Source organism: Ambystoma mexicanum, chromosome 8 (assembly GCF_040938575.1).
Source record: "Ambystoma mexicanum isolate Mex_15411 chromosome 8, UKY_AmexF1_1, whole genome shotgun sequence".
NCBI lineage: Eukaryota > Metazoa > Chordata > Amphibia > Caudata > Ambystomatidae > Ambystoma > Ambystoma mexicanum.
Window position 1 is genome coordinate 618,166,637 of NC_090929.1, and position 12,711 is coordinate 618,179,347.

General features: G+C 46.9%; 1 protein-coding gene across 1 annotated transcript in view; it reads right to left on the reverse strand.

Moving 5' to 3' along the window:
- Positions 1–9,500, reverse strand: part of SLC25A34 (solute carrier family 25 member 34) — a 183,808-nt gene extending 174,308 nt beyond the window's left edge. Inside the window, exon 1 of the mRNA XM_069610319.1 lies at positions 8,936–9,500. Coding sequence (XP_069466420.1) covers positions 8,936–9,367 — 432 coding nt within the window. The 5' untranslated portion in view covers positions 9,368–9,500. The remainder of the gene's footprint in view (positions 1–8,935) is intronic.
- Between the last annotated feature and the right edge of the window lie 3,211 nt (positions 9,501–12,711).

Here is a 12,711-nt window from a genome sequence, read left to right on the forward strand (position 1 = left end):
GTTAGAACAGTTCACGTTTCGAGATTGCCAGGAGTACTTAAATATTGTCACAAAGGGAAGCAAAAGTTATAAGAGGAAAGGAAGAAAAGGACAAGCCTTTGGTGAGTAAGAAGGGTTCACCCCAATTCCTTGAAGTCGGACACAGTACCTTATTCGTTGAAGAAAGCTGGTGCCACGGCAGTTGTTCCTGGTAGTTCCTGCAGACTCACGGTTCCTGGAGCTTCAGTCGTGGGGACAAGAAGGAGGACGTCTGGAGCGATCTTCACTACCCAGGGATGAAGCCAGCAGCAGCGAAGCAACAGTGAATAAAGGTGCGCTCCTTTAAAACAGGAGAGGCTCTTCAAATGGCTATCCGGACCACTACAGCTGTGCGCAGCAATTTCGACCAAGAAGAGGATCCTCTGGCTGTTGGAGGTGAGCTGGTTGATCCCACCAGGCTCAAGGGAAGAAGACTACGGACTGGATCTTCTCTGTCGATGAAGGGTAGGTAGCTCAGGACTGCAGCAGGGCTTCACTGGGACTCAGGAGTTGCAGCAGCCATCTTTTTCTCCACTTCTCTTTGGTTCTTGCAGTTCCAGTGGCGACTCTGACTTCCAGCCCAAGAGACCTGCCTTTTATGCCAAAATCCCCCATTCACACAGCATGGCTGTCAATCACTCAGCAGGGGGGTTGTCCAGCCCGGACAACCCCCTCAGCCAATCGACACAAAGTGCGACTTGGGTCTCCAAGGAGACCCTGTGCAGGGGGTGACTCAACCCCTCCCTCACATTCAGCCCACCTAGACACCCGGAAGCCAAAGGAGGGCTTCTGGACAGAAGCCCACCAAAGGACGGCGAACAAAGAAGGCAAACATGGTTTTTGCGCGAAAAGAAAAACACAAATAAGGACTTTAACAAAAAGAAATGGCAACTAAACCCGACCGGAGCCAAAATAAAAAGTATTTGGTCAAGCAGGTTTATGTTTGAGACTAATACAATAGCCAAAAACAATACCACGTTTATATACCATAGTCGCGTTAGATAAGTTAGGGTAGATTCCACTGCCTCCAGTCAAGTCTGTATGTTAAGAGAGCAAAACAAAGCTCCAAGAGGCACAGACAAAAAGGGGTAGGAATTAACCCTTTCCAATACTTCATGTAAGATGGTGTGTACTGGGTCTGTAGTTTAAAGTGACTATAAAGTTAATGGCAACTTTAGGTTTCTGGGGGACAGTAGTCAGCCCCAGAAAAACGGAGTCAGTGGGAAGTCTCAAAAGACAACCCTGTGTCACTGCACTGAAGGTGCTGTGTAACACAAAAAAAGTGTGGGTCTTGGAGTGGTGTGGCTCCAGAGCCCAAGATCACACAAAAAGTAGAAATACACATGTCAAAACACATGTAAGAGTTTAGAAAAAAAGGCTCACACTCTTAGCAGGTGGAAAAAACAAACCCCAGAAATCCAGCAAAGCTGCTGAGGGACTCGCTAGGTGAGAGAAATTAGCCCTAAATGAGAATTCTCCCTAACATAAAGGATGAGGCCGAACCTCAGAGACTGTGCACCAGGCAAGAAATGCAGAGGCTGATGCCAACCCTAAGAGTGACTGTGTCTTCACTTACTGCTACTACAGGTTGATGACAAACCTCTTAGAGGCTATTCCCTTGCTAGATAAGTTTGAGGTCAAGCCTCTGACAACACAGCAAGAGGCTGAATGAGAGCCATATGTGAAAGATTCAGTACATACTGTTGATGTGACATAAGCACATCCAATTTACCTATGAACACTAAAAAAACTAAACCAGCTTCCAGAGTATTTGAAAAATGTCCCAGCAGAGCGCACCAAAACACTTTTTTGAGGGTGCGCATGAATTGACTTCAGACAAACGAGATCATTGCAATCAGGGGAAGGTCCAACCAAAAGAAATGTTGCAACACTGAAACAACAGGTCAGGTTGAAACCCTGAAGCACCTATTACTCTATTGCCCAGACCTTATTAAAGATAGGAAGACCTATCTGAGTCATGACTTCTCCAAACTGCGGGCTTATGACGAAGAAGGTTGGCGGACACGACTGATGAATGGAGATAAAAGATGATAGCAGTGGCTTCCTTCTTTCTAAAAATTCTCCCTCAACAGTAGGAAGCGAGCCATGGAAATAATGAACCATTAACTGGGAAATCGAACATACGACGTGTGACGAGGACATCGGGATGAGACCGAGTGGAAGGACAGAACATATCAAGTAACAAGAGAACAACAATGGACTGTTACTCTTTTTCTTTGTAAAAATTGTAAATCAATTCAATCAAATAACAAAAAAATAAAATAAGCACTTTTGGCTACATGAGCATCTCAAAGCTGAAATGCCACAGGGGGGCTGTTTTGTTCCCATTCTTTACCTTTTTCGTAGGCAGCAGAAATTTAACTGAAAAACTAAGTTTAAAAAAGTCCATCTTCATGTTGTTTGTTTGAAACATACAAAAATCAGTTCACTCTTTTTGTGAAGATGCAGTTTTTTTTACATTTTGCATACAATGATAAAGTCATAATGACTCATAAGACAAATAACAAGAGGTTTGACAGTAGTTATTCATTCTTAATTAAAATGTACTGTAAAATTGCATGCACAGCTCACTTGATATACAAGCAACAGTGCGGGGCGGGCATCCTCCAGCAGTGCCCTGCTGGGACAGCAGGACCACAACAGTGTACGCTTTTCCAAGAAATACACAGTCATTTCTACAGGGCACCAGCAGTGCCCTACCAGGGCTATTGGAGCCTAGACATGCCAGCCTCCTCCACTGTCAGCACTAATGGACCCCAGAAGTGTGAGCTTCTCCAGGAATAATGCTGCCAATGCTATGGGGGCTCTAACCAAGTGAGCATCCTTACACAAATGCAGTATCAGTGCCATCCGTGCCCTCACTATTGCAGCCCAGAAGTGTGACCTTCCACCCGGTAACACACTGTAAATCGGGGGGGGGAGTGGAAAAAAGGAAATAGTGGTACTCTTGCTGCATCCAAAAAGGAGGGAGTGGGATGGTCGGACAGATGGCTAGGAAAGCGGGGCGGTGCAGGGGGTTGGGGGATGTCAAGTCAGATGCGTAGCCAGGCATGTCTAACATGTGGGGCCTGAAGCTAATGTAGTTGGGCCCGTCGCAGGGGCATTAACATCTGTAAATGCACAAACAGCGCTGCTCAGTGGGCATTTACAGATTTTGGGGTGCCTTGCCCCTCCGGCCCTACCCTGTCTACGCCTCTGTGTCAAGCGTGGGGGGTGACCATGAACACAAACTTTGGCTCAAATAGTTGGATTAAAGGTCTACAGTAATAATGTCTTATAGAGTTTACTTACAAAAAAGACATTGCATAATGAAGCCGCATGACAGCACGTAAATCCTTATAGCAACATGTTAAGGCAAAAGAAAATCATTGGGGCTTTAATTTTGATTCCCTGAATGGTAAACTAGAAGTGCCAGAATGCAAGATAATGCCAACCTAAAAAAATATAAATTTAACCCCACAGTGCTTTCGGTGATTTACGACATGTAATACCAGAAGTTGTGTAATAAAGGTAGACCTGCAGAATCTTTGTCACAAACTTCCAGCAAGCTCTTATTCATGATGTTGAAAACATTTGATTAGTGACTTCAAGCAACTTTATTGTTTTGCATATCAAGATATGAACAAATCATTAAATGGGTGCTTTGTGTTGCTCACTTTATCTAGCACAGATTTGCAGGGTAACAGTTGCTTTGCAAACTCTTTGAGTTGGGAATGTGCCAGTATGCATTTGAAAGGCTCTGCCACTGACAAAGAAATGGGTTTGCAACCTGAGCACCTTAACGACCCGCAGAGCCATGGAGGCTGCGTGTGTATGTGTCCGCCTGGCTGTGACTTGGGAAACTGGCTGTGCTTGAATGTCCGGCCTTAGCCCAGTCTATATTTAGCTCAGGAGAAAGAAAAAGCGTCCAGGGTGTGTCTCTTGAGCCTCTGAGCTAAAGGTACGCTAATTAAAAGATCTAGTGGTACGGCGTACCAATGATTTATATTACACTTCCATCTCTGCTGTAAGTGCTCTGGCAGTGTGAGCATTCCTACAGTAATGCACTCTCTGTGGTATAGAGCCCAGATGCCCCATGCCAGTTCAGTGTGTGCCTCTTCTAGCATTGCCGGCAGTGCCTGGTCAGGTATAAAGGGCAACAGCAGTGTGGGGCTCCCCCAACAGTACCCTGCCAGGTCTATGGTATTGCAGTAGGCCCCGCGCATGCCGCAGGAGTCTAGCAGTGTGGGCCTCTGGCAGCAGTGCTCTGGCATGGCTACAGGACAGCAAGGGTTTGAGCTCCCCCTGCAGTGCCCTGCCAAGGCCACTGAACACAGTAGCAGCGCCGTGCCCTAACAGGGCTAGAGGAACCCCAGCATTGCAAGCTTCCTCTAGGAAAGTGCTGTCTGATCGAAAAGGCAACAGAAGTGTACTTTCAGAGCTGTAGGAAGTGTGAGTGTCTTCCTCTGTGTTAGCAACTACACAACAAAATGATCCGGGTGACTGAACGTATGTACACTCATAACATTGACCCTACACGAAGAAAAAACATTGCTCTAGGTCGAAGTATAAACAATTTGGCTTTTCGCCCAATTATTTTAATGCATAAAATGTAATTTTCAAAATTGATTTTCAGAGCAGGACATAGACCGATAAAACAATATTTGTAAACAATACATTGATATTCTGTCCAGTTCAATTAACTGGATTTAAGTGTAGATGTAGGACTCGAGCTGTGTGAATGTCCTCTAGAAGTATATTGTCGGGGCAATAGGCCTATCAGTCAGTATGCCCTTATTGCTCATAAAATAGTTTCAGCAGAAAACGTAAAAAAATACTACCTTAACATTCAATAAAATTATACATTTAATTTCATCATTTTATCAGAGCTATAGGCCCAGAGGCATAGACAGGGTAGGGTGCAGGAGTGTGCAAGTCCCACCCACAATATGTAAATGCCCACGCAGCAGCGCTGTGTGGGCATTTACAGATGTTAATATCCCTGCGGTGGGCCCAACCACATTAGCTTCAGGCACCACTTAGAATCCTGGCTACGCCTCTGTATAGGCCACTAGCGGCTTAAATGCTGCAGGGCCGGCTGGCAGGGCTGGAGTGTGGGTGTAGGAATGCAGGGCGGGCAGTATTGGGGTCTCTTGGAAGGTGCAACGAAAGCTGAAGGAGTTGGGGTCTCTATACTTGGAGTTGACCTCAACAGGCCCACAGCCACTTTGTGCAGTGCTGGCGAGAAGGGGGTGGGGAGCTGCTTGGTGTTAGTAGAATTGTCATCAAGCCCCTGACTTTTTTTGCATTGTAAAGTGGTGTTGCCTCAAAAGTACTTCACCAGATGAGGGCCTGCCAAGTGAAGCGCTACATTCCAGCCCTAGTCTTTAATTTACAAACCTAATGCATTCTGAGTGTTGTAGTCTTGTTTCAATGCAACAGAGGCAATTATATTGTGTGCTAGTTAATACAATGATGTGGAAAATGAAAGCCCAGGACTGGAACCGTAAGGTGGCCTTTCCTCGAGGAGCTACCTGCCCTGATTGTACTATGGGGGGTGGGGGTGGCCTTCAGAGTCTTGAGGGCCCTGTAGCAACTGTGCAGTGGGGTGGTAGGGCTCAGTAGTCTTCTGGCACTGTCCTGTGTTAGGTTGACACCAAGCGCCCAGCTTTGTGATATGAGGTTTGTAGCAATAGTCTCCCAGACATCATCGCAGCAGTGCGGTAGAGGGTTTATAGTCATTGCATTGAATGCCATACCAGAGAAAAAAAGCATCGGGAAAAAAAGCATTGAATGCATTTTTTTTCCACTTTTTTTTTTAATGGGGGGTTCCCCCCAAGCCCCATTTTTAACTATTAAAACCCATTTTAATTAAACTAAACCCTTTACCTTTAAAAAAAAGCATTCAATGCTTTTTTTTTCTCTGGTATGGCATTCGATGCTATTTCATTTGATGCAATGATCAGATACCCTGTAAGAGGGTTTTGGTGGATTGGTCTTGTGCCTTGCGGAATTGATATGATATTTTATTTATATCGCGCTCGTACCTCATACACAGGTGTTTCAGAGGGCGACCAGGCGAAGGGAGGGGAACAAGGGAGAAGCAAAAACAACCATCTTACTAGGCCCAGTGACATTGAAAAGGGGTAAGTGCAAAGCTTAGGAGAGAACAAAATAAATAGAAGTAAATAAATAATTAAATAGGATGTTAGCGGTTGTAGTGCAGCCTGTGAGAGGCAAAGGTGCTAGGTTAGTCAGATAGTGTGTATCAGATAAGTGCAGAAGAAAAGTGGGTGGGGAACTTTATGGGTACAGATACAGGCCCCAGTGCAAGGGGTGGCCCGGAGGATGGCAGGGGGAGCAGGTACCTGAGCCCGAAGGACAGAGGGTGGCCAGGTGCACAGTGCAGAGGGAGAGGGCAGATCAGCAGGGGAGAAGCGGGGCAAAGGCAGAAGCGAAGAGGAAGGTCTTTAGGAGCTTCCGGAACCATAGATGGTTCTCCTAAAGTTTCAAGGTGGCTGGGAGGCTGTTCCAAAGCCCCAGCCGAAGACAGATCTACCTCCAGCTCCTGACGTTCCTGATGCTCTGCCAGCAGGCCCCCCTACACCCAGTACTTTTGGGGGTTGCTCTGGCGGTGTGAGGTTTGAACCTGTTAGTTGCCCAGACACTTTTGCCCCATGTATCTTTTTTTTATTTTTTTTTATTTATTTTAGTTGAAATTAATCAGCCTTTCAAATGTAAATACAATACATAAACATTTAGACATTTAAAACATTATAATCTACAATTAAACTTAAATTGAACAAAAGAGAAAAAGAATTTTACAGAAATTCATAAAAAGCAACGTTAATTAATCAGCAAGTATCCTAAGCCAAATGAATATAGCAAAAATCAATTCACTTGGGTTCAAGATGTAAACTTACAAGAAAATTAACAGTAGCAATCTGTAGTGGCAAATATCCTGAACCCAATATTAAAGACCAGGACAGATCTGGGATGCTAGCTGTAAATAGTTGCAATGTCGTGCAAAATGTATTTCACGCAATGGACGAAGGACAGAGCATTCTGTGATTAGATGCCTCATGGTTTCACAGGTGTCCCTCAATGCGCAAAATTGACAAATATTTTCCGACTGGCTTAACAGTTTTCTTTTTGCCAACAGATCTTTAGTGCCCCACAAATTAAAGCGCAATTTCAAAATGAAATGCCGATACCTAGGCGAAGGACATCGTATTAAGTATGTGGGCAATGTGCGAATTATTTTGTGGGGAAATCGATTTGCGTCGGCATCACAATATGTAAGACATCCATGTCGGGTGGCAATCCAGTCTGCATAGTATATTTTCAGTTTCGCTTTATCTGGATTATGAAGTAAAAGGTCTAACGAGACCTCTGCTTCAATTAGCACACGATAACAGGGCATTAACCATGATTTAATGAACAGGTGCTCGCTTGAAAACAGGTATGATGAAATAGATTTTAATAAGACTTGCGATGTGGTAGACAATAAACATTTCCAAAAAAAGGCGCATTTGCGCCAGATGAAAAGTGCCTGTAATGAAATCAATCCTAGCTCGTACCTTATCCAGGCAACTGAGTGCAGTTTGGCAAGTGCAAAATGCGACGCCAATATCTCCCCTCCCATTTTGTAAACTGAGGAGATGGAATGTCTTGGAAAGTTTCTAGCCCATATAATAGTGCTGGGACCATTTCTGCCGTCCAAAAATGCCAAGCAGGTAATATTGAAAATTTGCCACATTTATGCATTAAAATGCTGGCCTGTGATTTAAGTGATGTCAGTCTTGTTTCTAGACGTGAAAGATGACCTGTTGGGTGCTTAACAGTCTCAAACATAATGCCCAGGTAATCATAATGTGGCACTCTGATGATCGGAAAATTATTCATAGACCATACATAGGAAGTGCCACATCTTTTAGGACAAAATACCACAATTTGTGTTTTGATGAGATTCACTTTTAATTCATTGGTAACAGTATAGTTCGAAAAGGCGTTTAATAATCGCTGTAAACCCACTTGTGTTCTAGAGATTAGAACTAGATCATCTGCATAAAAGAGGGTTTGTATGGGATGGCCGTTCAGCTTTGGTGAATCTGAAACAATTTTCGATAAATCATGTCTTGTGTCTTGAATAAAGTAATTGAAAATGGCCGATGCTAATAGACAACCCTGTTTGAGTCCTCTTGAAGTTGGAATTTGTTGGGACAACAAGCCATCTAGGGTCAATCGTACCTTGATCGATGTGTCGGAGTGAAGACCATATATTGTGTCTACAAGCATTGCAGGGCATTGATCTCTCTGCAGCTTTGCCAAAAGAAGTAGACAGCTAACAGAGTCAAAAGCTGCATGGAGATCAATGAATGCAAAGAAAACAGACGGTCTTTCCTGGAGACATTGCATTTTAATTGCATTGATGGAGAATAGATTCACTGATGTCCCCATGCCTGCCACAAATCCCGTTTGATGGGGATCGCGCAAATTTGCATGCAGTGTCCAGGCATTAAATTTGGAAAGAATAAGTTTTGCAAAAACCTTCCCAAGCGCGTCAAGAAGGGCGATCGGACGATAGTTGGCTGGTAAGCAGCGATCGCCCTTCTTGAAAATTGGAATTACGATGGAAGTTTTCCAAGAGGAGGGTATTTTGCGGGTGCGAAGAATGTTTTTAAATATAAGGTGTAAAATATGTGCCCACGGTTTTGGGTGAGTCTTAAACATGAAGTTCGACAACCCATCTGGGCCTTGTGCTCTTGATGAACTAAGTTGATTTATGATCGACAAGATTAGCCCTTCGGACAATTGAAGTTGCCAAGGAGCATTTGTGGCCGATGTATATTCAAAGTTAGCAAAGGCTGGATCGTCATATAAAACTGCTATATCTCAATACCCTTTGGTTACTTACCAGGTAGGCTGGGCTCCCCACAAATGCACCCAGCGCTCCAGCAATGGCCCCTGCTGCCAGGTTTCCCCCTGGCTGTTGAGTCAGGCCCACGTCCTCAGCATGGGAGTAGACGTAGAAGCGGACACCGTTCATTAGGCCTTGGTACAGAAGTCCCGCTGTGAGGCCTTTCTGCAGCCCCCGTAACCCATCCGCCCGGCCAACCGCCACAATGGCTTGAAGGACGCCCCGGTAGTGACGCTGGTAACTGCCCGGCGACCGCAGCTCCCCCTGCAGCTGCAGGCGAGTCTTTACCACTTCCAAGGGGTTGGTGAAGATGCAGGCCAGGCAGCAAGCCGTAGCGCCCAGCACAAAGTCCACGGGCGGCGAAGTGGATATGACCTGGGGGGACGCTGTGGGCACCATCGTCCCCGGTGGCACAAATAGAGTGGGCATCACAGTCTGTCGAAACTTTTTGAAATAAGAAACAGAGGTGTAACAAGATGGCCCCAAATGGTTAGAAATATATCCCTGCTGAAAAGAACTGCTACTATCCTAGTTAAAGTATAGCAGGCCGCTGAGAAAGGCTGGTGCTGTCCAATTAGAAATATAGCAGCTCTTCTGAGACGTGTCTCTACTTCTCCACTAGAGGTATAGCAGCTCTGATGAGAAGTGCTGGCACTGTCCCCATGAGCTCTGCTAAGTAGGGTCTGTATCCTCCCATTAGAGGTATAGCAGCTCTGATGAGAAGTGCTTGCGCTGTCCCATTTGAAGTACAGGAGCTCTGCTAAGAAGTGGCTGTATTCTCCCATTAGAGGTACAGCAGCTCGGATGAGAAGCGCTGGCGCGGTCCCATTACAAGTACAGCAGCCCTGCTAAGAAGTGTCTGTATTCTCCCATTGGAGGTTTAGGAGCTCTGGTGAGAAGTGCTGGAACTGTCCCATTAGAAGTACAGCAGCCCTGCTAAGAAGTGTCTGTATTCTGCCATTAGAGGTATAGCCGATCTGATAAGTGCAGGCACTGTCCCAATGGAAGATGATCAGCCATGCTGCTACTGGTCGGCAGTGTCCTTTAAAACCACACAATCGATGTTGAGATGTCCAGTTGCTGTCGCAAGAACGCACTGCTGTCCTGCTTCTCCCTATATTGGCCCAGCATCGGATGCACTTGAACTTCAGAGGCAAACAGCCCAGTGGAATCTCCCCGAACTCCACTGTACTTTTCCAAACTTATGGAGCAACCGTGTCCAAAACTCCGGTCCGAGGAGGAGTTCCCATGGAGAAAAAAACAACAACGTGCACCGTTCTGGGAAATACAACGGGCGTGCGGTGGAAAGGCGGCGGCGTCGGGTTCGTGGCTCCACCTGTCGCCCTCCCTCCGCAGGCAGCGCTGTCTGCTCGCCGCTCACGCCGAGGTCTGCGGCTGGAGCCGGCTGGTCCGGTGCCCTGGCGCCGCCGCCGCTGCTGCCGGCCGCGGAAGTTCCCTCGGTCTCCGCTTGGGCTGCGTCCTGAGTTGGGTCCCTTTCATGAAGTTGCGCTTTCCCGTGACGGGGACCAGCGAAAGGAACAAACACACCGGCCCAAGTATTACCTTCAGAGCAGCCTTTCACAGCGGTGCCCCCTATGGTCGGCCACGGGTTCCCAGCACCCCCACGCCCTGGACATGCACTAAAACATCTCCCTACCCAGGGGCAGGAGTTCCCTCCCACCGACCAATGGCAGCCACGGCCGCCCCTCACACCCCCAGCACCAGGGACTGAGCCACAATGGAGAAATGCACGTTTCTGGGTGAAAGTTCATGAACGTGACAGTGGGATGAATGGAGCCGGCCGCTCCGGCGTAAACAACCCAGCACGTTAGCTGCTCAGCCAGTCTTTCCCGGCCACTGCACGTAGAAAGCCAAGCCCAAGGCCAAAACGAGCACCGTCCCATATGCCCCCCACCCCCTGCCATTGCACTCAACGCCTCCGCCCTTTCCTCACTGCACAGTCTCGGCCCCTCACCCATTTCAGACAAACAGGACCTCCCTCGCTGCACACAGTCCTTCCATCACTTCACAGTCCCACGGCCCCTTCCGTGCACCCAGGCTCAATCCTCGCTCACTGCACGGCCCAAACACTCACTGGTGGCATCCTCGGTCTGAGTGGTGCCATTGCGCACCCTTATTTGCTTAGCTGAGGGCCAACATGCTCGCCATGGAAGCAAGACGACACACAGCAACCCAGGTTCGATCCCCTGGTCCGCACTTAGAAACTTCTGGGTATTAAGCCGTTATAAATAACCTATCATATCATAAGGCAGATTACGCTGACCGCAAGAAAGCAACACACGCCTCTTCAAACCTCCACTGTTATAATAATACCCACCACATGGGAGTATCCGCCATTGCAGTATTCAGGGGATGGGAGGAAGTTGCACTATGGGAAAAAAAAGTCCCGTTTTTTAGGGGATGCTTGGGGTCATGCTGGTTATCCCAATGTGGGGTCAGCGAAGGAATCAAGACCTAGACAGACTTCTTCTTGGGCTCGCAGGCCCCACTCTGCCAATACCACTGCAGTGGTGGCTGTGGAATTTGTAAAGGGGAGGGGCTTAAATGTTTTTGTCTGGCTTGGCCTCAGGAACCGATTCCGAACAGACCAAGAGGGGTGGCGGGGGTTCTTACCTGGTGATAAAATAGTTTAACTGATGGATTGAAGTCGTGCACTTTGCAGTACACATTTCAGAAACATTGGGTCAAAGGCCATAACATTTACAATTAGTCGTGTAGGGCAGCATGTTAAATGCTGGAATAGATCCCAGGTCAGCATCATTATGCTTAAGAATGGTGCAAGATATTGCCATGCTGGCTTTGCACAAACAAAAACTGCAAGGCCTGTCCCCAACAACATATGACAGTGTTACCCTACTTACTGAAATGTCACGTTTTCTACCCATTTAGTCATGGGTTATTGACCATCCAAGAATGTATGTTCAGTAGGCATGACTTTTGGCCCGTGGCCTATGATTTGTGACATTTGTTATGATAGTATGCGTGGATTTTTTAATACAATTCCGGGTTAATGGATGCATTGAGCAACGATAGGGAGAGTGGTGTTCTTCCAAGAGACCAACGTTTGTGTAGCTCGTAACTCCCTTGTCGCTGCCTCTAAGGACATAAGGAGGTCTGGGAGATCAGAAGACCACACTGCATTGCAGGATGGGTCAGTTGTGAGGTTAATGAGGTTCTTTGGCAGAGGTTTAGTACATCCTAAATGTTTGTATGAGTGGGGTGCTATGTAGTGTGCTATTGGTCAGTGAAAGACTGAGAGCATATGAGCTGAATTTTGGTATGGAATGGCACACTAAAATGTGGATCGAGTGGTGGGTGTATACAAGACGTTCCCTGGAGCGGCTGATAGCTGTTGTGGGTTCTGCCATTCTGGTCCATTGCAGTATATTGCATGCAAACCCATGTCTGGCCATTGCAGGGTAAAACTGTCAAATGTACTGCAGTAACACATTACATAGGAACTACCTTACAATTATAGGTGTGGTTTACACAATCTGTACTGTTCACACAAACAGTACTCATGCTGTTCTCTACTTCTTTCCCTCTTTCCCTCCTCTGCCGCTGAGACTGGCGGCCTGGTCCTTCATGAACCTCACAGGGTACGAGGCCCTCTACCCAGTTGTCACCAGCACCCCCCAGCACTTCCGGGCCCCCTGCCTGGCGGGTGTGTAATCCCACCCTTGGGATTCCTCCGCACTAGCACTTAGCCAGTGGCCTCCTCCCTTGGCACTCCCCTTGCAGGCTCCCAAGAG